The sequence below is a fragment of the Sorex araneus genome, chromosome 3, assembly GCF_027595985.1.
Source record: "Sorex araneus isolate mSorAra2 chromosome 3, mSorAra2.pri, whole genome shotgun sequence".
NCBI lineage: Eukaryota > Metazoa > Chordata > Mammalia > Eulipotyphla > Soricidae > Sorex > Sorex araneus.
The window spans coordinates 216254940-216280997 of NC_073304.1; the positions used below are offsets into that span (position 1 = coordinate 216254940).

The window sequence follows — 26058 nt, forward strand, 5'->3', positions numbered from 1 at the left end:
GCACCTGGGTAAGGGAGTGTTTGAGCACCCTGCTTAGAACATCCAGGAAACGTTCTCCCGGGCCAGCCTCTGTGACACCAATAAAAATCTCAAACAAGGGGCCAGAGTGATAGTACAGCAGGTAAGGCACTTGCCTTGCACATGGCTGACCTGGGCTTGATCCCCGGCATCCCATATAGTACCACTAGGAGTCATCCCTGAGCACAGAGCCAGGAATATGCTCTGAGCACCACCGGGTGTGGCCAAAAGATAAAAGTCAAACAAGGATGCAGAGTGACAGTACACTGGGTCGGGCTCTTGCCTTGCACGCAGCCAACTTGGATTCAACCTCCAGCACTCCATTTGGTTCCTTGAGCCCTGCCAGGAGTGATCCCTGAGCGCAGAGCCAGGAGTAAAGCCCTGAGCACCACTAAGTGTGCCCCAAAAGCCAGAAGGAAAAAAAAAAAACACCTCAAGCAGGGAAGGAGAGATGCTCCATGGACTTTGCATGCAGGGGGCCTCCAGGTTTCGGCTCTGAGCATGCCCGGTGTGGCCCCCCAAAACTAAAGCAACAAGAAACTCCCAATTCAAGTCTCTGCAGGCAGAGGTGTGGGAGCCCTCCCCGCTATTTTACAGGGGGCAAGCAGGAACTGGCCGGGAACCCTACAGTCCACCCTCCTGGCCACCTGCCCCAGCCTGGAGGGGAGAGGGAGCAGGGGGCACCCCAGTTGCCCACCTCCAGCTCAGCGATGATGCGGTCCTCGTCATCCTCGTCCTTGATGGCCGAGGCCATGATGGGTGGCGTGGAGGCGGGGCGGGCAACCTCCGACACGGCTCGACGCAGCTTCACCTGCGGCTTCTGCACCTCCAGCTCCTCCGATTCGGCCTTCTGCAAGGCACCGGGCCCGTCACCGCCAGCGCCCGCTCCCCTGCTCGGCCACCCACCTCCCCTCGACTCATCTGCCACTTCCCAAGTCCCCGGCCGGCCGTCAGTGTCCCTGGGCGGGGGCGCTACCTTGATGAACGTCGAGTCCTTCTTGCTGGTGACCACCACCTCGCCGGTGCGCGTGGTCGTCAGTCCGTGGGAGGAGGGAAAGCTCCGGCGGGGCGGGGGCGGCGGGGGGGACTTGGAGGGCTTCTCCGTGCGGTATCGGGGTACTGTGAGCTCGTCTGCGGGCAGCCGAGGGGCGGAGTCAGTGGGCACCTGGGCCTGGGGAGAAACCCCCGCTCCTCTTCTGGGAAGGGACATGGCTCCGGGGAAGGGCCTTCTCTGGGCACCTCAGCCACAGGCTCCCTCGGCTGCCGGGAGCGAGTGAGAGATGCAGGAGCTCGTGGAATCCACAATTCAACAACCCCCCAGTGTGGAACCCCCAAGCTTCTCTGTTTCTTCTCTAATGTCCTGGCTACCTGTCCCCTCGCCCTGCCTGGCACAGACCTTTTTTTTTTTCTTTTTTGGGTCACACCTGGCAATGCTCAGGGGTCACTCCTGGCTCATGCACTCAGGAATTACTCCTGGCGGTGCTCAGGGGACCCTATGGGATGCTGGGAATCGAACCCGGGTCGGCCGCGTGCAAGGCAAATGCCCTACCCGCTGTGCTATCGCTCCAGCCCCTGGCACAGACCTTCTACTGCATCCTGTTTTACTTTTTTGGTTTGGGGGCCACTCCCGGCTGTTCTCGGGGCTGACTCCTGGCTCGGTGCTCAGGGGTCACTCCTGGTGGAGCTCAGGGGACCAAAGAGGGATCAAACCTGGGTTGGCCATGTGCAAGGCAAGCGCCCTCCCCACACTGCGGGGTCCTCCTTTCTGCTTCTCCCCCTTGTTCCCGGATGACCCTGCCCACCACCCTCTCCCTGCCCAACTTTCCAAAGCCACCTGCAGGAAGGTCAGCTGAGACTCCTCGATCTCTGACCCCCCCACATGGCTCCCCATCACCCCAGACACACCACAGCCCCCGGCCCTACGCCTGCCACTCCCACCCATCTTCCGGCCTTGGCTCAGCTGGACACATTACCCTGGGGTCCTGCTTGGCAGTACCCCACAGGCGGCCTGCCCCCACCAACTCCCTAGACACTGGATCACGCCCTCCCTGCAAGCCTGGGAAACACCTGCTCAGCCCCAAGACTCCACTAGAAAGTTCTTCCTCTAGGAAGACCCTGCTCTGCAGAGACCCTGAGGGCCTCCCACCCCCCGCACCTACTGCCACACTACTCTTATTCTAGTTTGGGTTTACACATGAAGCAAATGTATATTTAAGACATTAAGCCTTAGCCTTAGTGTCCCCATCTGTAAAATGGGAATAATGACCGCATCTACCTCCTAGGGCCGGTATGAAACTAAAGGGACGGATCCCTGGGAAGTACGTGACATTGGTGTCACAGGGCAAGTGCCTGAGAAATGGAAACACATGTCACGCTCCACTCCATCACCCAGACCCCTGCCTGGGAAGCAGTGCTTGCCCCCTACCCCACCCGGCCCCACCATGCAGGCCTGCCGGCCACAGCGGTGGGCAGGGGAGAAGCGGGGGAGCAGCTGTAGCCCATCCTCCTGGGAGAGGTCCCAGTGCCCTGGGCACAGGCCGACCCTCCCCAGCGCCCTCTTCCTGAGAGTGGGGTCGGGCTCCCCTCCACCATCTCCTACCTGAGCCCCTCCTCCCGCTGGGCTCAGTTCGGGGCGCTGCTTTCTGGCCATGGGCGACCTTGGGGGGCTTGTGGTCCGGGGTGGGGGCCACTCCCGGGTGGGCCTTGCTAGCACAGTCCAGGTCAGGGATGGCCTTCAGCAGCTCGGCCTGCGTCTCCTCCAGCAAGCGGTTGATGTCCTTGGCGCTGTACTGGCTCAGGGCCGCTCGCTTCTCCTCCCAGTCGCGCTCAGCAGCCTGCAGGGGAGGGACGGGGGGAGGGGGGCTCAGGCCAAGGCTGCCCCCTTCGGTTGGGTTCTGGCCTCCCTCCGGTATCTCCCTGAGTGTCCCCGGAACTCTAGAAGGCCACCTCCGCTATCTACTGCATCCCAGGTCCACCTGTGCCTGGCTCTGGACATTCTTGGATTCTTAGATTCTTAGATTCTTAGATTGGGGACCGTGTGGTGCTGGGGACGGAGCCTGGGGCTCCCGCATGCAGAGCTGGCGTGCCAGGCCTCTGCACATGCTCAGCTCAAGCCTGAGATGGTCTGTTCTGTCCCAGCAGCCGCCGGCACAGCTTTAGAATATGCTTATCCTGGGCTGCAATGGAGCCCAGAGAACTTGTCTATCTGACTGAGTGAGGCTCTGGGCTCTGATCCCAGCACCCAAAAGGAGAAAAAAGAATTGGCTTTGTCATCTAACAGACCCTTTGTCACCTTTAATAAGTTCCCAGACTTCCTGGGGATAAAGACCACCCCGCCCCCACACTAAAGGGCCAGGTGCCTTGGGTGTTGGTGGCAGCGGGAGTGTGGGTCCCCCCCCCCCCCCCCGCAATCAGCACCTCCACAGACACTGCCTTGTCCACGCTTCTCTTGCCAGGAGCATCGAGGCCTTTGCTGGGGTTGCTTCCCTTGGGGAGAACCGGGGGTCCCTCGGTCGGCCCGCTCAGTTCATGGAGGTGCACTGGGGGGCTGGGCGGAGGCATCTCAAAGTCCAAGCTCTTGCCGAAGTCGGTCTCGGCCGCCACCTTCTTGGGGGACTGACTCAGGAGGTTGTTGGGGGGCGGCCACACTCCCTCATCCACTTGCCTGTGTGGGGGAGGGTTAGGACAGCTGTGAGGCCGGCGGGGCTTGGGGGGGACCCCGAGGGATCTGGCGGGGGGGGGGACAGCGACACCCAGGGGAGGCATGAGAACCGCAGCTAAAGGGGCCTGGGTCAGGGTGGAGGGCCGGGGCCGGGGAATCAGGGCCAGGCGTGAGGCCCGGCTGCAGCCCGGTGCGGGGAGGGAAGGACCTGCGGATCTGGGCCAGCGTGTCCGTGACCCCGCGGCAGCGCTTGAGCAGCCCGTCCAGGCGCTGTGGCTCCTCCTTCAGGAACTTCACAGCCTCCACCTCCACACGCAGCACCACCCGCATCTTGCTCTGCAGGCCCGGGAAGTGAGCTGCGGCACACAGAGAGGACAGCACTGGACAGGGGGCAGCACTCGGGCCCCCGAGGCCGTGAGTGGGGGTTTGGGGGCAACCGGGAGCGCCCTCAGCCCGGCGCTAGGCTCACCCTTGAGCTCGGTCAGCGTCTCGCCGAGCTGCTTCAGCACCAGCGCCTTCTCCTCCAGCTCGGGCCCGGGCACCAGCCGGTGGTTGTGGGACACGTCCCGCTGGATCTTTTCCACCGACTTCTCCAGGTCACTGCAGCCACAGAGAGACCCACTCAGCCCCTCTGGCCCCAGCCCAGCCCCCTGCCATTGGGCAGCTGGAAAGAAATCAGACCCGCAGTCAGAGCAGAATGAAAAGCCCGCAACCAGAGAGAGAGAGATTACAGTGGGCACTGCGCTTGCCTTGCTCGTGGCCAACCATGTGGACGTGGTCAGCCCGAGTTCAACACACCATATGGTTCCCTAAACACCGCCAGGAGTGAGCCTTGAGCACAGAGTCAGGAGTAAGCCCTGAGCACCACCAGGTGTGAGCCAAAACAAAAACAAAAAAAGACAAAAAAAAATAGAAGAATGAAAAACCTCTTACTCGGCCACATGTCCAAGTGAGAGCAGAAGCACAGGAACTGTGGGGCAGATTCAAAAGGGCTCTGGACCCTGTGAAGGCCCCCACAAAGATCGGTGCTTCAGCAGGAAGCTCCCTCCCTGTAACCCGCGCCATCAGACTGGCATTCCACCAGGGGAGCAACAGAGAACTGGAGGAGAATGGAAGGCCAGGCGGGGCATCTCTTCTCTTGCCAGGTGGCACGGCCACACCCTTCCAATGATGCTCAGTCTCTTTCCTTGACAACAAAAGTACATAATACAGATCCTGCCAGATCCCAGAGCTCACCTCCCCCGGAGTGATAATACAGCAGACAGAGCACTTGCTTGCATGCAGACGACCAAGGTTCCATCCCCAGCACCACATATGGTCCCCTGAGCTCTTCCAGGAGTGAACCCTGAGCTCAGAGCCAGGAGTAAGCCCTGAGCACTGCTGGGTGTGACCCCACCACCTCAACCAAAAAGGGAAAGAAAAAAAAAAAAGAGCGCTTGAAATGTTCAACTAGTTTAAGTTGAGCATGTTGAGCATTTAAAAGCCCACCTTTCTAAAATGCACATCACAAGAAGTCACCAGTACCTGTGTGGGACCTGGGATGGCTTCTGCATTCTCAGGCCAAAATCTTAAGTCTTCCCTGCAGCCAGGGAGGACATGAGGGCAAGGAGCTGCACAGCAGCAAGGCTCAGGACAGCTGCAAATCCCAGTCCCAGCTCTGCTGTCCCAAAAGGGAGATCTACTCTTTCTGGGACTCAACCTCTTATTTCCCAGATCATTTCCCAGAGTCCCACCCTCCTGCGGTCACTGTGAGGATTACACGGGCCACTGCAGGGGCCAGAGAGAGAGAGAGAGCACTCAATGGGCTGGTGCACATGTTTTGCACACAAGAAACCCCAGGCAGCATGTTCCCCCAACAGTGAGCTCCTGGGCATCATCGGGGGTGGCTCAAAATCCAAACCAGGGCAGCTGGAGAGAGAATACAGGGGTTAAGGCATCGGGAGTGATCCCTGAGCACAGAGCCAGGAGTGAGTTCTGAGCACAGCTAGGCGTGACCCAAAAACGTCAACAACAAACTAGATAAATTGACCAGAGGCTAAGGCGCCTTGCCTTGCATGCGGCCTGCCCTGGTTCAAACCTGGACACCACATATGGTCCCTAGAACGTTGCCAAAGGACTGGACACCGGTCAAGTCCCTCCCCCAAAGGACTGGACACCCGTCAAGGGTTCATGAAGATGAGAAAGCAAGAGACAAGAGGGATGATTTTTAAAATTTATTTTGGTTTGGGGGCCACACCTGACAGTACTGAGTGTTTACTCCTGGCTGTGCTCAAGGGACCATATATGCTAACAGAGATCGAACTGGGTAAGGCAAGCACCGTAAACTGTACTATCTCTCTGGCCCCAGATGCTCTTGTTTTAGTCTCCCTGTGCTTCCGTTTAGCATCCTCCAGAGCTTCTGAGGTCTGTGTTTCTCACTCGGGACAATCACAATGCCACTTCCACAGCCAAGGAGACTCCATTTATCTGCACAAACATGCACATACACGACTGTTCCTCATCTCTCTGACTCTCTCAAGGGGAGCCTCTCCCCCCCCAACACTCAGGAGTGGAGGTCTGCTTGCCTGTCCCCAGAGCCCCTACCGCTCCTGTGAGCTGACTGGGTACCCCCAGGGCCACCAGCCACAGAGACCATCCATACCTTCCAGATTCATCTCTGTCTGAAGCAGAGAAGTCTGAGAAATAGCTGCAGCATGAATGACAGGCAGGGCTGCTGCCCAGGTAGGTCACCCCAGTTCTGTAGCCGAGTCACCGGCTCCGCTCACCCACATTCCCGACAAAGCCCATCTGGTGCATTTCAGCCCCACGATCCAGGTGGGAACAAGTTCTGAGTCTCAGTGCTAGCAGCCAACAGACTGGCTTTCACCCAGAGCTCTGTGTCATCAACCATCTCCGCCTGCCTCATACATCTCCATCCAACTGGCAGATGAAAAGAGGGACCATGTGGAGCTGAGGACAAAGTCCTGTGACTCAGCGCTTCTGGCTGAAGAACCAGCTCATGCTCGGCGCCTACCCGGGTCAGGCCTTCACTTCACGTTCATTCCTTATTTAATCCTCACCACAAAGCTCCCGAGTGGGAACCTTGATCACCCCTGGCTCGCGCACGCGCGCACACACACACACACACACACACACACACACACACACACACACACACACACACACACACACACACACACACACACACACACACACACACAAGTACTCACACACCAGACTACATTTCCCAGCCTCCTTTGCACTTCCAAGGGACCATGCCATTAGGACAAAGCCAAAGACATATGTGTTAAAGGACAGGCTCTGCTCCTGTGAAACGCTCCCACAGAAGCTCTTCCATGTCCTTTCCCCCTTCCCGGTTGGCTGAAGGGCAATGGCCCTCTGGGTGATCCGGGGAGGCACATCCTCAAATTCAGCATGGCAAGTCTTTCATCAGCCTGGGCTGCTGGATTCCACCCACCCGACACTCAGGAGCAAGAAAGAGACACCTGTTACTTTCAAACGAGGGCATCGCATGCTCCCAACATTAATACAAGGGGTTTGGCATTGAGAAACCAAGCACATGGGGCCGGGAGCAGAGCACAGAGGACGAGCATTTGCCGGGCATGTATGAGGACCTGGGTTTGATTCTCAGCACTGCAAACACAAAGCAAAACCTACTCCAAGCAGTGCCCAGTGTAGCCCTGGAGGCTCCAGCACCCTGTACCTGAGCAACATCCCCAGAAACCAGCACTGGGTGCTCTGGTTATTAGGTCAGCCAGATATCACTAGGAATGGCCCCTAGCCACTGAGCACTGCTCGGGAGGTCCCCAAAGTAAGACAAAAATTGAAAAACACAGAGCTGGGAACTGGAGTGATAGTACAGCAGATAGGATGCTTGCCTTGCAGGTGGCCCACTTGGGTTTGATCCCTGGCGCCCCATATATGGTCCCCTAACTATTGTGTGTTTTTTTTTTTTTTTTTGGTTTTTGGGTCACACCCAGCGATGCACAGGGGTTACTCCTGGCTCTTCACTCAGGAATTACCCCTGGCGGTGCTCAGGGGACCATATGGGATGCTGGGATTAGAACCCGGGTTGGCCGCGTGCAAGGCAAATGCCCTACCCGCTGTGCTATCGCGCCAGCCCTCCCCTAACTATTGTGAGGAGTGATCCCCAAGCACAGAACCAAGAGTAAACCCCGAGCACCACGGAATGTGGCCTCAAATCTAAAGAATAATAACAAAAAAAAAAAGAAAGAAAAATAAAGGCACACGCCTTGCTTGTAGATGACCCCGATCCAACCCTGAGCAGGCAGCATCTTCGATCTCCCCAAACCCCACCAGGTATGGCCATGAGCCCAGAGCCAGATGTCAGCTCTGAAGACCTCAGGGATGCCCAGTGTAGCTCAAAAACCAAAAGCTAAATTAAATTTTTTTAAATGGAGTTAGTTGTCACAGGCCACACAGGGCCCTCTTCTGAATTAGCTCTGTTCTGCTGTGGCTCATGTCCATCCAGGACTAATGTCCCTCATGCCCACCTGCGACAGAGCTGGGGGCAAAATGACCCTCCTCTGCTGTCGTGACCCCCGACCTACTCAGGATGGGCCAGTCCAAAACACCTGTGTGTGTGTGGGGGGGGGGTGGTGGAGAAAGACTCCCATTTAAAGGGGACCCAGACATGCCTGCGGGACGGAATAGCACATAACCCACAGGTGGGAAGAATGAAGATCCCCTTCGATTCAATCAGCACCTCCATTTTCTAATCATCCACTCTACCCAAGTTGGGGGGGCCCCCTCCATCAGAGCTGCTCTGTAAAGGAGTCCAACTGACTAGATCTAGTTGCATACCTGCGTGTTAGGTTTGGTACTGTAAGTGCCGGGGAGGACCGGTGCTGCTGGGAATGGAACCCAGCACTCCCACGTACCCGACAAAGCCCAAGGTTGGGGGAGGGAAGCCTGCAGAGGTCTCGGTCAGAAAAACTTCCCAAGGGCAATGTCTAGACAGCTCAAGGACAGACAAGCTAGCCAGATGGATAGAATGATAGAGGGAAGCATCAAATCAGCCTCAACTTGTAGTAAGACGTGGGGCAGGAGGAAGGGGCTACGGTGAGAGCGGAGGAGGGATGGGCCTGCTGGTCTACCTCAAGCCGGGCCGGAGGGATGTCATGGTTTGTGTGTGGTCCAGCCCACGGCCCATCTGTAGAGAGGCAGGAGGCCCTTCAGAGAGGATGGGGAATCCGTCCAAAGCGACTATTTCAGCCCCCAAGTTCTCTCAAACAGATCATCAGTCTGAGCAATGGGTTTCATAACAGGATGAGATGGGGGGGAGTCTGTATGTTCTTGGAGAACTGAGACCCCCCAGCAGCCGGGAACCAGACACGCAGAGGACATGAAGCCCTCCTTTCATCTCCCCTGCCGCTATGTTTTACAGATTTCCTTTCATTTTCCTTTCATGGGTCTCAATAAAGTCCCTTTGAAAACTGCAGCCCCGCTCTTCTGTGCCGAGTGAAAAGGGGCCAGGAGAGGACACAGAGCTGGAGTAAGTGCTATTCTCCGGGCGAGCAGGGACAGAAGCTGCCAGTCTACTTGGAGAAACGACTGGAGCTGACCACTAAGCTCTCACACCTGGTTCCATGGAGAGACCCCCCCTTACTACATCCCAGCCAGCCCACAAGAGGTGGGGGGCCGGGGCTGGAGCAATAGCACAGCGGGTAGGGCGTTTGCCTTGCATGCGGCCGACCCGGGTTCAATTCCCAGCATCCCAGATGGTCTCCTGAGCACCGCCAGGGGTAATTCCTGAGTGCAGAGCCAGGAGTAACCTCTGTGTGTTACCGGGTGTGATCCAAAAAGCAAAAAAAAAAAAAAGAGGTGGGGGGCGGCCTTTGTCTGTGCCTCCCTCTCAGCCACCTGTGGCTGTGGGCCCGAGGCTGACGAGCGGGGCTTTCCCAGGGCGCCCCTGGTAAGAGATGGGGCCTGGCGACGTGGTGGGGGCAAAGACAGACCACAGCAGGGAGGGCGCTTGTCTTGCACGTGGCCAACCGAGGTTCAATCCTGACACCCCACTGAGCCCTGCCAGGAGGGACCCCTGAGTTCAGAGCCAGGCGTAAGCCCTGAGCACTGCCGGGGGTGGCTCCGAAACCAGGACACACAAACAAAAACAAAGACAACTTGGCGAGGACGCTGGGTCCCTCTGAGCAGACTCTTCTGGCTCCCCGAGTCATTGGCCAGTGGAACCCCAGCCCTCTCTGGAAGAAACTGCAAATATCTCAGAGCTGGTGCAGGAGCAGAGGAAGCACCGAGAAGGGCAGAAGGTTCTGGACAATGCAGCCTCCAGGAGTTGGAGCTGCAGCTCACTTCCCGGGGACCTTGGACACAGGCCCTCACATGCCAACAGTTCACGGGGAAAGCTGTGGGGGGCTGCGGGTGCTCACTCAGCGGATGGACAGCAAAAGGTAGTGTCCCTTCAGTGGTGCCAGACAATCGAATCTTGGCCAGACAGCCATTTGCTAAATTTGGATCAGAGGACTATCTCCTGTTAACCCTCCCGTGCCTAACAGAGTATTTTCTACTCCTCGCTCCTCCTGAAAAAATGCGTGGGGCCTATTATTTCAAGCAAGAGGAAGGCTTGAGATCAGGTGTGGTGGCAACTGGCCAGTGGGCACCCAGCAGATGAGGCGGTCCCAGCACGTGCCATTCCAGAGCTCATTTGCACAGGTCAGGATGAAAGGAGGCAGAGGACGGAGTGAAATCTGGAGGCCACAGGAAGCCAGCCAGGGGGGCCATTAGGCAGCAAGACCAGAGCAAAAGCAGGCGAAGAGCCAGGTGGGGAATTCAGGAAATCGTGCCAAAATGATAGTCAAAGGCTGGTGGGTCACAAAGAACTTTGGCTGAGAGAGGAAGTCAGGCTTCAAAATAGACCAGCGTCACCCGTGACTCAAAAGGAAGGGAGCTGCGCCCCGCAGTGAAGGCAGGTTGCGGGGCATCCCGGCCACGCACCCCGCCCCCCTCCCACCGGGACCCGCCTCACTTGAGCTGCTGAGTGATGAGCTCCTCGTCGTTGAGGTAGCGCAGCCGCTCCTCCTCCACCAGGGTGCGCTGTCGCTGCAGCGGGTCCTCCTGCCGCCGCGCCGCCTCCGACACGCGCATGCTCAGCTCCGCCTCCGTGCCCTTCAGCAGCGCGCGCAGCGACTCCTGGTTCTGGAGCTGCGGGGTGCAGAGGGACGCAGATGGGCCACCGGAGCCCGGGCGGGCGGGCGGGTTGGGATGGAGGAGCGCGGCAGGGCGAGGGCCGCCAGAAGCAGCGAAGGGTGGGATGGAGCGGGGCAGAACCTAGTTCTGGGACCAATGGAGACAGGACTAGGCACAGTGGGGGCCGAGGAGGGAGGCGGCCAAGCTGGACGGTGCCTGGCTGTGATCTGACTAGCAGCAGCAGTGCAGGGGTGAGGCTGTGGGGGTGCAGGAGGACAAGGAGGGCAGGATAGGCATCTTGGGGACAAGAAGTGGCCGGATATCAGGCCCTGAGGCTACAGGGCTGTGAGCCACCCACCAGCACTGAAGCGTTTCTGGGAGGCAGGTGCTGTGGGAGGGGGAGGGGAACTGACCGCTGCAGCCCAGTTCTAAGGCCGAGTTGGGGCAATTGGGGGGCGGGGAGGGCGAGATCTCACCCGTGGCCCAGATGGCAACTCCCTGCCCCCTCTCCAGCCTGTCTCTGCTCATTATTCTCACCTGTCTGGAGCGGGCACAGCTATGCCAGGCTCCTCACTGGTGGAACCATCTGCCAGGCGGGGCAGGACGGGAAGGCTCAGGAAAGGGGAAGCTGAGGGGTCAAAACGGAAGGCTTGTGCCCCAGGAATGGGGGCTGCAGGACAGGAAGGAGCGACACTGCTTTAAGGGATACTGGGGGGGGGGGCGGCTGGGGCTGCAGGAATAAGGAGGAGCATTCAGAGAAGGTGGGGGCGGGCTCATGAGAGGGGGTGCCCCGGGGGCTCAGTAAGGGAGCAGAGACTCAGGAGTGCTCCACTTGAGGGAGAGGATTGAGAGGGACCCAGTGAGTGTCTGGGCTGGAGAGAGTGTGTGTGGGGGGGGCGGGACGGCTGGGGAGGGGCTGCTGGCTGGGGCAGTACCTGGAGCTTGCGCAGTTGCTGGAGCTGGCTGCGCAGGTCGCTGGTGCTGTTCTGCAGGCCACGCAGGTAGAGCTGCAGCTGCAAACGGCTGATGGGTGTGGGCTGCCCGGCAGAGGCACTGCCCGCTGAGGGCTGGGGTGGCCCCGACACTGGGGTGGCCCCGCTGCTCCGCCCACCTGAGCCGCAGGCTGAGGAGGAGGGAACACAAGGATGGGAGGGAGGGTCACCTGGTGAACCCAGGCAGGCAGGGGCAAAGGCAAGCTCCTGCCCCAGCACAGTGGTCAGTGAGGCCGCAGGCTCTGACTTCCTGCCCAGCCAAGGGGGGCATCGTTGGGAGGAGCAAAGAGCCAGGGTGAAGTGCAAGGCCCAGGGAACGACCCGCGTATCCTTGGGAGCCGGCCAGGGGAGCTAGGGTTGTATCGACCTCTTTACAGAGTCAGAACCTTGAGGCTCCATGGAGGGGGCCCCTGTCGGGGGCAGGGAAGGGACACTCACGTGCTGAGGGGGTGGCCGCTCCATTGGAGCCTTCAATCTTCTCACTGTGGCACAGGGAAGAGATGCCATCAGGGGGGCCAGCCTGACCCCAGACTGTCAAAGCTGGGGTGACTTCAACATAACTTCAACATAACCTCCTCCCGCCCCTTGTTCTCAGACTAGAGTCCCAGGGAGGGCAAGGATCGCACCCAGGGTCACGTGGGCAGAAATGGACGGAGTGAGGACCTGGGCTCCTGTTGTCCACATGCCCTCCCTGGGCCCACCGCAGCCCTGGGCAGGGGTGCATAACGTTAGAGCCTCACCTGGGCGTCTCGGGCTCTGAGCCTCGTAGCAGGGCACTCTGCACCAGGCCTGTGAGGCTGGCAATCTGCTTCTCCATGGCCTCCATGCGCTCCCTGGGGATGATGGGGGGTGCTGAGAGCACCTCAGGGGCATGGGGGTCCCTCCCCTCCATTATCCTCCCTCCGTTTCTTAGGAGTAGACTATAGAATGGAAGATGGCCTAGGGAGATAGCTCAATGGGCTAGGCGGACGCTTTCCATGCAGGAGGCCCAGGTACGACCCCCAGCTCCGCACCCAGTTGGGAGTAGGACCTGAACACCACCAAGGGTGGCCCATGAAACCAAGAAAAAGAGGGGAAAATATAGAGGAGATATCATTCTCTCCTCAGCTGCCTGAACAGAGTCCAGAGGGCCTTAGTGTTTCTCAATCCAGCCCGCAATCTCCACCCAGTGAGGTACAGCCTTCCTTAGAGTCAGCCTCCCCCTTCCCTGCCTCGCCCCTCAGCCCGCCATCCTGAATGCTCCCAGGCTCTGGGCCCCGCCTGTTGCCCCCACCTGGTATACCAACCTCTCTACCTCATCTCAGAAGTCACCCCAGAGTCCCCAGCAGCCTTTAGGAGTCTCTCCTCCAACCCCAAATGTACCCCCTCCAAAGGGTACAACTGTGTCTCCCCCAAGAGATGGGTGGGCATGAGGCTCGCCCCACATGGTATGGAGGGTGCCCAGAGCAGAGTGGATAGCAGAACTGGGCGAGTGGGACTTGCCGTCAGCTCTCAGCAGTGCTGCCAGAGGGCGAAGGGCCCAGATCAGTGCCTGGGCACCTCCTCTGGCCCTGCACCCTTACGAGGAGCTGGAAGATGGGCCAGAGATCCCAGCACAGCACCTATGGGACGAATGCGCTCTCTTCCCCACCCCACTATGTTCCCAGGAACCCAGTAGATGGACTTCAGCCGGGCCCGTGCTGGACAGCTCTCGCCTGCCCATTCTCCTCCAAGGAAGAGCACTAAAGTTGTCAGCTTCAATTTTATTTTGGTTTTTGGGCCACATCCAGCTCCATCCTGCTTAGTGCTTGGGGATTGCTCCCTGCAAGGCTCACGGGACTGTAGGGACGAGGGGTGGAACCCAGGCCTCCAACCTTTAAGCTATTTTCAACCCCCAGCTCCCCGCTCAGCCTCAATATTCGTTGGGGAAACTGAAGCTAAGAGAAAAGATCTCCAGAGTCCTTATCTGCCCTCTCGCCCCTCATATCTCGCTAAAGCAAGGAAAACACCCTGTCCGTCTCTCCCACACCTTCCCATGCATTTTCAAGATGCTGGCAATCCCTCCAGCCCGTCCTGAATGTGAGTCCCAGACGCGCAGACCTCGGTGTGCCCCGTCCCATGCCATACCGCACACCACCCCCTTACTCCGAGAGCATCCCCCTTACCTGGTCTCAGTGTCCTTGGCTGGCACGGGAGGCCCAAACCCGAGGAGGGGGCGTTCCCCGGGCCCGGGAAAGAGCTCGGGAGGAGGGGCTCCGGCCGTGGAGGAAGCCCCGGCGCTGCGGGTCTTGCCCCCTGGACTCTCGGCAAAGACCGACGAGGACCCCGAGTCCTTGCGGAAAGACTGACGCACCGGCGAGCCGCGGCTGGGCGGCCCGGAGTAGGGGCTGTGCGGCGGCGGGGGTCCCCCGGGGGGCGCCGCTACGTCGGCCAGCTTCTGCGGCGACGAGGGCGGCAGGCGGAAGCCGTAGCCGTCGCCGTAGAGCGGGCCGCCGCCCGCCGCCTTGTAGAGCGAGTCCTCCAGGTCCGACTGCAGCGCGGCGGCCGAGTAGGTGCTGAGCGAGCGCACCGAGCCGCGCTTGTACAGGCCTCCCGCGCCGGGGTAGGCGAACGGGTCCCCGGCGGCCGCGGCCAGGCTCAGGCGGCCCTCGTGCAGCAGCCCGTAGGGGTCGGCGTAGAGCCCCTCGCCCTTCACCAGCACCATGCCGCCCGCCTTGCCCGCCAGGTCCTCGTCCGGCTTCACGTCGCGCCGCTCCAGGATGGCGCTGGGGCTGGGGCTGACGCCCTGGGCGGCGGGGGCGCCTCCTAGCCGCTCGGCCGCGTGGTGCACCGGGCTGCCGGCGTAGGAGGGCGGCCGGCCGCCGGCGTAGGAGAGGCGCGAGCGCGAGGGCGAGCCCGACGGCAGCCCCGACGGCAGCCCCGACGGCAGCCCGGACGGCAGCCCCGGCGGCGGCGAGCCCGAGGCCAGATGTGGCGCCGGCGACAGGTTGTTAAGGCGCCGTGTGGGTGACGACTCCCGCGATGCATACACCATCTCTCTCTGGACAGAAGACAGACAACCCCCCCCACCCGCAGGATCTGGTCACCAGAGGGATCCCCTGCTCCTCTCCGGAGGGGCGGGCAGTTCACTCTCCATTCTTGGAGAGTCCCTGCGGGGTCTGCCTGGCCCCTTCAGTCCAGTGTGGTCTCTTGGACCCTTTTTCCATCCGGGCTCCTCCCAGCATGCAATACAAAGTGACTCTGCAGCCTGTCCCGCAGAGAAGGGTGGGCTGCAAAGGGGGGAGGGGCCGCTCCGGGAAGTGGCCCCTGGAATAGGGAGGTGTAGCCAGTAAGGGAAAGTGGACCGTCCCCATATGGTCCCACAACTAATGGTGGCCAACCTCTGCTTCAGCCCCTCTGACGTCTCCCCCAAGGCTAGCTCTGGCCCCTGGTGACAGGTGACCAGACCCCATTTTCCCAGCCACCCCTATGCCCTGCACCTCCCCAGCCATACCCGGAGATCCCCGTTGGTGAGGTGTGAGCCAGGGAAAGCAGCGTAGAGAGGCTCCTTCCTGTAGATCTTGATAATACTGCGGTCCTGGATGTCCCTAGAAAAAGGGGTGCAGGCTTTTACTATCCCGTGGCCTCGCGACGCCACTCCCCAGTTAGGATGGGTGGTACCCAGGGAGGGGGCGGGGCGGCGGGCTCCGCGAGGGGCGGGCTAGGATTGGTCAGAAGGGTGGGGAGCCCGCCCCGCCCCCTGGGACCACGCCCACCGGACGTCCTCCAGCTCGTAGAAGACGTTGCGCGCTTCGTCTTTGATAAGGATGGCGGTGTTGGGCGACTTGAGCATGCCCATGGTGAGCTTCTGCGGGAACATGTGCGCGATCAGTGCGTGCAGCGTGTCCAGGCTGCTGACCTCGTGCGTGATGTGCACGCGCCGAGTCTCCTCTCCGAACTGGAGGAACAGCACCCCTGCGAAAGACAGCCGGTCCTGGATCTCAGTGCCGCCGCCGCCGCCGCCACGCCGCCGGCCCGGGGAGCACGGGCGACCTTCGGGGGCCCCGCTGGCCTCACCGGCCCCATCGGGCCCGCAGAGGCACGGTCTGAGGCCAGATACCGCCCCGGCGGCATGCAGATGTACCCAGGCACTCATGCGGTCGGCCTCTCGGGCACCTTGCGACCCAGCCCTGGCTGCAACCGGGGAATGGTTTGGGCTGGTGCAGGCAGGGCCGAAAGAAAGTCGGGAAGGGCAGAAAGCTGCAGAACGGGAGCCGGGGGCGTGGAGGGGAAGGAAACGGACGTCGCGGATGGGGATGAGAGGGAGAAAGAGGGTCGAGGAGCCGCGGAGGTGAAAAAGAATGCGAAGGATAAGCAGGGATCATTGAGGACTGAGGGAATGGGAAAGGGGACGAAGGGATCGCGCGGAGAACAGAGCAGAGGGAGGAGCTAGCGGCCGGCGGGCGGGCGGGCCGGCAGGAGGTACCTGGCGAGCGCAGCTTGGTCTGGCTGGCGGAGCGGGAGAGGGGCAGGCTCTGCCGGAAGCGGTTCATCCTACTGAAGCCCAGGGGCAGCTCAGCCTCAGACATGGTCTCCAGCGACTCAGCCGAGGCGTACGACAGCTTGGCTGCCTGATCTGCCAGCCCGGGCTGGGCTCCCTGAGTGTGGCGTGAGCTGCGGGTCTGCGGAGGGGAGAGGGGAGAAGGGAAGGGAACAGGACAGGGCCAGAGGAATCAAGCATGAACCCCTTCACTGGGTGGCTGGCGCTGCCCCGGTCCAGGCCCTGGAAACCTCCTTCAGCCAGGACGCAGCCAGGAGGGTCTCTTGGATTCCAGACTCGCCAAGGGGCTTGCAGGAGAGTACCCCAACCTCCAGCACCCCTGCAGATTAGGACTCAGAAGCCCCCAAGAAGCCGGAGCTGAAACCAACTGAGCAGGAGCCATGGGCACGCCTGCTATTTTAAGCTTCCCAAGAACAACAACAACACAAATTTGTCACCGAGGTGAGCAGCGGAATCGTTGAGCAAATTGGGGCATTAGTTCCAGACATTAATTAAGCGGCGGTTTTGTGAGCTGCTGCGATTTCTCCTTCCTGGGTTGGAGAGGGTGGGCTGGGGGAGAGAGGCAGGGCCCAGGAGAACGCAAAGAGAACCACGTACCCCGGGATCCCAGCTCTGGAGGCCTGCGGGTCAGGGTGACTGGAGACCCATTCTAACCCCCCAAAGCCAGAGGGAGCCCGGCTTTGCTCTCCCCGCTAGTGCATGCAGTGCACATGCTGAGCCCCATGGGAACCGCAGGGTGGAAGTGGCAGGCCTCGGCCCCTCTCACAAGGCACATGCTGTCCCTGCAGGGCCCCCACTACCCACGGGGCAGCCCCTGACCTACAAGCTACGCTGAAGGGGAATCGCTGCAGGGCGGGAGGAAAGGTTGGCACCCAGTTAGGCAGGGCAGCAGGAGTGGGGTTGGGGGGTAACCATTTCTCTATTGCTCCTTAAGAGCCTGGCTTTGGGGCCCACGAGGCAGTGCTGCAGATTGATTACATGTAGGAAGCCTGGGTCCAATTTCCAGCACCACATGGGCCCTGGGACACGACCAGGAGTGACCCCCAAGCAACAAGCTGGAAGTAACTCCTGATCATTGGGTATGACCCCAAACCAAAAAACAAAACTGCTAGTCTGGTGGTCTGGCTGAAGTGGGGGCCTATCACCCCAAACCACAGCCCCATTGTGTCCTAGCCTCTCTCCCTAGTCACTGTATGGAAACTCTTTAGTTCAGGGAGAGAAAGGAGGACCCATACACATGTTGGGTACAATCTACCCTTTTTTGGGGGGAGGGTTACACCCAGTGGTATTCAGGGCTCACTCCTGGTCCTGTGTGCAGGATCATTCCTGTCAGAGCTCAGGGGACCGTATGTGGTGCCAGGGATCGAACTGGGGACATCTGTGTGCAAAGTAAGTGCCTTAACCTCTGTTCTATCTCTTGGGATCAATATTGGGTACATTCTATATACAGAGTATATGTATCCTTAGATACATATCACCATGAGGAAAACATGTTGCCTAATTATGCTTTTCAAACCAACTGCCAATTTTTAATGAATGACTCAACTCCATGAATGTTAGTTATCCCCAGGTTGGAACACTGTTTTCTCTTTTCATTTGATGCTTTTCTTTGCCAGGCGAGTTTTGCACAACCAGAATATATTACTTTTGTAATGAAAAGAAAAAAATGAAAGTATTTTAAAAAAAGAAATCACTTGGGGCCAGAGGGATAGTACAGTGGGTAGGGCACTTGTCTTGCACGCAGCTGATCTGGGTTCAATCCCTGACACCCCATATGATCCTCTGAGCCCTGCCAGGAGTGGCCCCTGAGTGCAATGTCAGGAATAAGCCCTGTGCACTGCCAGGTGTGCACCCCCAAAAGAACCACTTACTCTCCTCAGCACCCTCCTTCCTCAAATCCTAATTAGCCCTAATTAATCTCCTAAGTATTAACTCAATTTACGGTTCCAATCGGATTAGCACTCTTGAAAGGAGGAAGGATCTTCCTTAATGGGCTCTGGGGCTGGCCATCTCCAAGGTGGCCTCAAGGACTGGGGGACATAAAAGGTCAGACTTGGGTGCTTTGTGGCATGCAGCCTGAAGTATCCATGGCCAGTGCACAGCTGGGCACGTGTGGGAGAGGCAGTGTAGAGGCTGGGTATGTTGGGGGGGCTGCCTGTGCTTAAACCTGGGCCCCAAAGCTGATCAGTGCCAGCCCTTGCCACAACCAGGCCTGGTCTAGTGGGTGTGGGATGGTCAGGTCTGTGTGGCAAACAGAATGAGGCAGCCAGTAGCCAGTGACCACAGTGCCTGCAGGGCCCAAGAGAGGGGAACCCATAAAAAAGATGGAACCGGAGCCAGGATGAAGGGGGCCGGGATGCTGGGGACGCTGCCTGCTGAAAAGGGAATGGGAGGAGAGGAGAGGCCCACCCTTCCTGTCAGCCACTTCCTCTCTCTGTTCTGGTCCCATGGCCACTCTCTGAGCTCTTCACAGGCTCTGTACAAAACTTTTCTGAGAAGGGGAAAATCCTGACAGTCCTCTGCTGCACCCCGGAGCCCCCAAAGCCCTCCAGCCCTTGGCTCCATCCCTGAGCTGGCTCCAGGCAGAGAAGAGATGGAAAAGGTCAGACTTCTTGAAGGTGGTGTGAGGGGTAATTCCATTCACGAAGAGCCCGCAGGTAGGGAAGAGGGACTGGAGCACCACCAGTGTTCCAGAGAGAAGCCGGTGGAGGGCAAGTGGGCAGCAGACGGTCTGTCTTTCCCAAAGGCTGCCCACAGGCCGAACCAGAATCTCCAGGGGAGGGGCCTGGAATGCAAGATTTCAGTCACACTCCCAGGTGCCTCCCAACTCCAGGCGTGGGAAACAAGTCAGCATCTCGGATTCTATTGGCCACAGAGGACCCCATGGAAGGCTTGCTGGGAGCCGCGCCTGTGCTCGGGATGCACAGAGCCTCATTCTTCTGTCTTGATAGCATCTGGTGGAGGCACTGCTGACCCGTCTGAGAGGCACAACCAAGGCCTGGGGACCAGTGGAATCTGCACAGGGCAGAGAGCTCGTTTGCAGAGACTGGAATTTACCAGCAGGTCGCGGGTTCTGGGCTCCATGCAGTGGTGCATTAGGCTTTTTGTTCCCAAAAGGAGTGCTCAGTTATACCACCGGCTCTCTGGGGGTGGAGGGGGTCAGGCAAGATGAAACTGGCAGAGTCTGGGGTGAAATGACCCTAAGTTCTATCACAGAGCCTGGGATTTGGGGGCCAGAGTCTTAGGATGCTAGCAGCCGTGGAACTTGGTTTAGCTCTGGGCCTAGATGCCAAGAAAGATGGGGGAGGTAATCCCCTGGGGATCAGTAGGATGCTCTAGGTGGGGCAGACAGCTCTCCCAATGCAGGGGCGGGAGCTCCCCAAACTCTCTAGAGGAGGCAGGAAATCACCCTCCTCTGAGCTGAACTCTTCAGTTGGGTAACAGGTTTGGGGATAAAGGCTGTGAGTCTTGGGAAGTGAAAAAGGGAATGAGGGCCCCATCATATCCCCAGGATCATCCTGCAAGGTTCATTCAGGTCCCTGTTTCAGCAGCGCCGCTCCCAGCAAGAGGAAACAGCCGATGCAGCTCTCATTCCCCAATGCCCCTGCAGGCTGGGGACAGGGGGGTCCCCAGCCCAGATCCCCAGCAGAGATGCCCCAAACGCCCACACTCAAGCCTCAAGCCCCTGGCAGACGAACCCAGACACTTTTAAAGCAGCATCCCCCAGGCCCCTGTGCCAAGCGGGTGCAGGGAGGGGGCAGGGCGGGAGAGCACATGCAGTTGCCACGGACACAGAAGACCACCACTGACCTTAAAACTCCAGTAGTTTGGCTGCTGATGGGAATAAGAGAAGAGATGGTTATGTGGGGGCCGGGGTGGGGGCGCAGGCCATGGGAGAGGCTCATGGAGCTCAGCACTCTGCCCTGTATTTGGACCCTTCACCCTGCCAGGAGCAGGGAGAAGATGGCACCCCCTACAGTCAGGCCTTCTGCTGCTCAGGGATCAGGGGGACCAGTCCAGATGTTTCCAAGTGACTTGTCACAGTAACTGCCTCCGAGTAGCACAGAGGAGAAGGCACACCTGACCATAAGAGACACTGAGATGTATCTGAGTTGTGGGGTGCAGGCAATGGTATCTGAAGGCCAGGAAGACGCCCCGAAGAGGTGGTCCTGTGGTTGGCTCTTGAAACAATGAGCATCTAAAGGCTGGGAGGAATGGCCTGTCAGGCCGGCCCAGACTACTTTGAGGAAAAAGACAAGAGTCCCATTTTGCTGGGGTGCGAGGCCTGAGGAAATAGGATATTGGACTAGGAATAGGATATTGAAGAGGGAGCCCCAGAAGTGGGCCCCTAAATACCCTGTGACAGTTTGCTAGCTGGCCAGACAAGCAGGAAGTGCGTGGGGGGGGGAGCAGAGTGCAGTGGAAACAACCTCAGAAGGATGACCAGGCAGGGGACTGAAAATGAGGCTGGGCATGGGGACCGGGGGACCATGGAAGGGGTATGTGACACGACGAGCCAGAGTGCAGACACCACCTCAAAGCCCTGGGCCATGGACAGGGAGCCCGGGACAACAAGGGGAGTCTTGTGCCCATCCACAATACACTGGGGTCGCCCTGTTTTCCCTGGACACCAGAAGGCCCTTCCAGATGGCTCGGGATGAGGCAGGCGTGGCCTGGAGGCTGAGCTGGTTCTTGGCAAAACCAAGGGCACCCTGCTGACCGGTGCCAGCCTCAGCGGGAAGACAGAGGCTGCAGATGGCCTGCCCCTGAGTGCCTGGCACCAGCAGATGAGTTTTCCAGGGCCTCAGAGCCCCTGGCAGAGAGAAGGCCCCCCTCAGAGTCTCTATGCGGGAGGCCAGCACCCCCTTGGATGAGTTGATGGCTGAGAGGGAGGGAGTCTGGACCCAAGTTCACTGGGCAAGGGCTGGGATGAAAAGGTTCGCTCACCACGCCCACCTCTCCCCCTGGCATTGGCTCCAAGAGATATAAAAAGAGTCTCAATCTGGCAGCCATGTCTGTGCCCATGGACTCAGGGCCCCTGGTGCCCTGGAGATGCCCACAGGCTGGAGAGACAAGGTCCAGCCAGATGCCTGTGCCCTGGGAGGGCCTGAGGGAGTGCGCCCAAGGGGGCAGGCAGAGGGCATGAAGGGTTGTGATGGGAAACCAAGGTATGTCTACCAGGGCAGGGATGTGGGGGTGTCAGCCACCCCGAGTCCATGCTGGGTCACACACAGACTCAACACCATCTGTGGAGGACAACCCCCACACATTCTCTGAACTCTGAGCCCCAGAAACACCCACAAAAGGACCCGAGCCAGTGGAAAGAAGCCCACTCTGTCTGGTTATCCCAGATATAAACTTGGGGCAGAGATGCTCCTAGCAAGACCCCCTCTGTCCCCCCCACTCACACACACACACAAAGCAGTTCCCATGGGGTTCCAACACAGCGCCACCCCAGTCACACCCCACATTCCCCCAGAGACTGGGCCCCCACGCTCGGGTACCCGGACCCATCCTCACACTCGCAGGCTCCACCCTCTCCCCCTCTGGCCACATCATGGTGCCTTCAGCCACCCCAACTGGCCATGACCCAAGCATCCTGTCAGCAGGGGAATCCCAACTCTAGAGGCAGACAGTGTCCCAGCCACCTCCAAAGCCACCACGTGGAACCTGGTGCTGCAGGTGGCTCGGGCCCTCCCCGCCTCGGGAAGGACGATGAAACCCAGCTCAACCCTGCCGGTGCCCGAGGTGCTGGTGGGCACCACCACGGCACAATCAGACGGGAAGGAAGCGGGGCCCTGAGTGAGAGGTGAGGCAGCCACACCCCTCTGGAGGCAAGGTCCCCCCACTGCCTGAGCTGGGGGAGCCTGGGGTGGAGCTGGGGTCAGCATCCTTGGCACCGGGACCCCCTCCTGCATGCAGCCCCCAGGAACGAGAGGCGCAGTGTCCTGCGAGGGCACAGGGGTGGGAAAGATGTCTCTCTCCAAGGTGTGAGACCTGTGGCACTGCTAAGCAGGGGCTCCTCTGGGGAGCCTCTCCAGCCCCAGCGTCTCCCGGGTCCTCCCTCCACAGAGCCCGCTGTGACGGTGGGCATTGGGTTCGTCCTCCCAAACTCCCACCGTGAATGAAAGAATGCACGGGAGAGGCCCGGCTCCAGGGAGAGGGGGTGTCTGGCCGCTGCTTCTCCCTCTCCTGCCTCCCCCCTCCCACACACACACACCCCTCTCAGCCTTCTGGACCTTTCCTCTGGGAATGTCCCTGCACCAGAAACCCCCTGGCAGGAAGGGCCAAAGGAGGTGTGCCCCCAATTCCCAGAAAAACTCTCTTCCCCCTCCTGGGGGAGAGGACCCTAAAACGGGCTGACCTGGAGGGACCTGGTGGGGACTCACCAGCAGGGGCCTGCACTCAGGAGCGGGGTGCCAAGCAGGAGGCAGTGGCAGTTCCCCGAAAGGGATGAGGTGGGGTGGGGGTGGGGCTCCTCCCCGCCCGGAGAGCAGAGCGAAGGGCTGCTCCACTTCAAGCCCAGCGTGAATACCGGCTGCGGTCTCCCCACTCCCCGCATCCCGGCCCTGAAGGCGCCAGAGCCCCGCCTGCTGAGGGTCCCCCTCCGCACTCCGGGCGGCTAAGGGGCTGAACGACCTCGCCTTGACCCCAAGCTCCGCCACGCACCTGCAGGGAGGGCGACCCCGCGCGGGGCGCAGCCCGCTCCTGCACCCCTGCCTCCGGGTGCGTGCACGAGCGCAGACACCCACCTCTCAACTCCTGCCTACACGCGGCCGTCAACACCCGCCCCCCACCCCCAGTCTGAGGCTACGTAAGGCGCCCCCAGAGCGCCGGCCTCCCACCGCGACGCGTACGCTCGCCCCGACCCCCGGGGGTGCCTCCCCAGTGCGGATGGCAGAGTCGGGGTGCGGTGCAGTGGGGAAGGGGGTGGTGGCTGCGGGACCTGCACCGCGCCGGGGGCTCGGGCGCACCCCCGGAAGGTCATGACTTTCCGCGCCTGGGAGAGGGGGCCGCCCCCCACCCCCGCCGCATTCGGGTGCGGGTGGGGGTGCATGGAGACCCGGCCGCGGCCGCGGGCGGCCGCGGTGGGGGAGGGGAGGGGGCGTTTCTCCGGGATCGGGAACCGCAGCGGCCCGCGCAACCCCGCGGGCGCCGCGGAGCGAGCCCGCATCTCGGTGCCCGCCGCAGAATCCCAGGAGGCGACCCCAGCCCCGCAGCCGCTCCCCCTTACCTGCGGCCACAGGTGTATGCGCGGCGCCCCCGGGCCCGGGTCCCGCTTCGGGCGGGGGAGGGAGGGCGGCCCCCGACTCCCACCCGCCCCGGCGCTCCCCTCCCCCGGCCGCCTCCGCCGCCGCTGCCGCCGGTGCCCTTTGCTGCAATGCGAGAGCCGCCGCCGCCGCCGCCGCCGCCGCGCCGGCCCGGGCCCCGGTCGCCCCGGTAACCGCGACTCCACCTGGCGCGGCGCGGCGCGCGGCCGAGCTCATCCTCCCGCCGCCCCTCCCGGCGCGGCCCCGCCGGCGCAGCCCCGCCACGAGCGGCGGAGGCTGGTGGCTGCGTCGCCGCCGCGGTCACCCGATCCGCCGGCCCCCGACTCGGGTTGCAGGACGAGGGAGGGAGGTCACCGGGAGGGGGGCTGAGGGGTCCGGGGGAGGGGCAGCCTGGGAGTGTGGCCTCTGCTCTCCCCCTCCAGCCCCCCGCAGGGCCAGCTCAGACCCTCACCCACAAAGGTCTGGCCCAGCCGGGAGGGAGGAGGAGGAGGAGGAGGTCCTGCCTGTCCCTCCCTGCTGGGTGGCAGCTGGGTGACTGTCCCTAGGCTCTCCGAGACTCCATTCCCAGGGAGTCGGGGGTGCCTGGCAGTCTCTGCTTGCTTTTCGGCCTCTGCTGTGTGACTCTGGCCTTTGCTGACTGTCTCTGGCCCTGCCCTTGAAAGGAGCCTGGTACTCCGCCACTGGGGTGGGAAGAGCAGCAGCCCCACCGAGGAATGCCGGGTCGCTGCAAAGCCCCTTTCTCAGGAGCGACGAGGCCCAGGCTAGAGTCCCCTCAAGCTCTCCCCTCCTCCAGACCCCACATGGCAGCCCGGCCTCACTCCTGTCCATCACCTCAGCCCTGTCTAGCCCCCCTGTCACCGCGCACCTGCCCCTGCCCGTGTCTGCCCCGTTCTGGCCTCCACATGCACCTCCTAGCAGCTCCAACAGGCCCTTCCACTTGCAGACCCATCTTTGTTCTGAAGTTCTGTCAAAACGCGGGAGGAAGTGGGCTGAATGCCCCACAAGAAGAGCCAACTGTGCCAACTGTGCCAATCGGGTGCTAGACTTGCCTTCCACTAGGCTAAAAGGCGCCCTGGACTGGAGCTCCGTGCCCTGGACAGGCCCCTCTTTCTCTTCCTTCTCCAAATCCCTTCCAAAATAGGGAAGCCCGCTACCCCTCAGCAGGGGAGTAGGGCACCCAGAGACCACCTGCCCCTGCACCTCCTTCTCCCTCCAACAGCTGAGTGCCCAAGGCTAAGACCCCGAGAGATGTGCCCATCTCTGCTGCTTTTCACTCCCCGCTGGCCTGGGAGGGCCTGGGTTGCTCCCATGCCAGTGTCCAGACCTGAGCTGGCAGACAAGCCCTGTCTACGCGTGCCCTTGGCTGACAGCCACCTAACCCGCAGGCTCAAAAGAAATGACAGAGGCCCGAGACCTCTGAGAAGTCTGAAGCTGAGTCTGAAACAGCACGAGAAGGTGAGGAGAGAGACTCGGTGACGAACTCGCTGAAGACCAGACGGGGGGAGGTGGAGTCTTCCAGGAGATGGAAAGGTCAGTTGAAATGGGGGGAGAGGATGAAATGGCCTGTGATGGGGGTTACTAGGTCTGGAACATCAGAGACTCCAGAAAACAAATGTGGGGGGGCTACTCTTACTGAAAGGTGAAAAGAATTGGGAAAAAAAAAACTGGCTTCTGTGCCGTACCCGGAGGTGCTCAGGGCTTATTCCTCCTGGCTCTGTGCTCAGAGATCACTCTTGGCAGGAACTGAGGGACCATATGGGGTACCGGGTATTGGACCTGGTTTGGCTGCATACAAGGCAAGATCTCTACCCACTGTACTATGTCTCTGGCCCCAAGAATAGGGGGAAATTTTTATTTATTTATTTATTTTGCGATTGGGCCACACCCAGCAGTGCTCCTGCTCCTGGCTCTGCGCTCAGGAATTACTCCTGGCAGGTTCAGCGGACCAGAGGGGATGTCAGAGACCAAACCCGGGTCGGCCACATGCAAAGCAAATGCCATACCCGTTGTACTATCGCTCCAGCACCAAAAAAAAATATTTTTCTGAATCCAGAAAACTCCCCCTTCAAAAATGTCTTCCCCAAAGCTTGACCTTGATGCAGGTTTGTGGGGGCTGGGCAGCAGCAGGAATCAGACAATTGCGGCGGGAGAGTCTCCAGAAAATGGGGGTGGGGGGGCTCCTCCATGCAATGAAGGGATCCCCCTCCAAAAAACTCCTCCCCAAAGCCAAAGTCCGCCATGGGCTTGTGGGGGGCAGCGGAGGTGGGAGACTCACCTGGGCGGGCTGGCTGGCCCCGGAGGGGGTGGAGTCGCCGTGGAGGTGGGAGCAGAGGGAGCTGAGGAGGCACACGGGGTCCACGGTCCAGCCGCCAACCTGTGTGTGCGAAGCGGGGGACACCCCATTAGGGGGAGCGGGCAGGAGCCGCTGGAGGA

The 26058-nt window shown here is 60.5% G+C and overlaps 1 protein-coding gene across 3 annotated transcripts in view; it reads right to left on the reverse strand.

Annotated features, from left to right (window-relative positions):
- The window catches only part of SRCIN1 (SRC kinase signaling inhibitor 1), a 67027-nt gene that overhangs the window by 11909 nt on the left and 29060 nt on the right, over positions 1 to 26058 (reverse strand). Inside the window, exons 4-19 of one of the 3 annotated variants that reach the window (XM_055132799.1) lie at positions 25901 to 25999; positions 20165 to 20188; positions 16280 to 16475; positions 15570 to 15768; positions 15308 to 15401; positions 13980 to 14854; positions 12576 to 12668; positions 12274 to 12317; positions 11779 to 11966; positions 10683 to 10858; positions 4149 to 4279; positions 3888 to 4035; positions 3436 to 3682; positions 2618 to 2852; positions 995 to 1149; positions 716 to 868 (exon numbers count right to left, since the gene is read on the reverse strand). In XM_055132799.1, the coding sequence (XP_054988774.1) occupies positions 716 to 868; positions 995 to 1149; positions 2618 to 2852; positions 3436 to 3682; positions 3888 to 4035; positions 4149 to 4279; positions 10683 to 10858; positions 11779 to 11966; positions 12274 to 12317; positions 12576 to 12668; positions 13980 to 14854; positions 15308 to 15401; positions 15570 to 15768; positions 16280 to 16475; positions 20165 to 20188; positions 25901 to 25999 (3057 nt within the window). The remainder of the gene's footprint in view (positions 1 to 715; positions 869 to 994; positions 1150 to 2617; positions 2853 to 3435; positions 3683 to 3887; positions 4036 to 4148; positions 4280 to 10682; positions 10859 to 11778; positions 11967 to 12273; positions 12318 to 12575; positions 12669 to 13979; positions 14855 to 15307; positions 15402 to 15569; positions 15769 to 16279; positions 16476 to 20164; positions 20189 to 25900; positions 26000 to 26058) is intronic. The other 2 variants (XM_055132800.1, XM_055132801.1) reach the window with 2 other exon arrangements.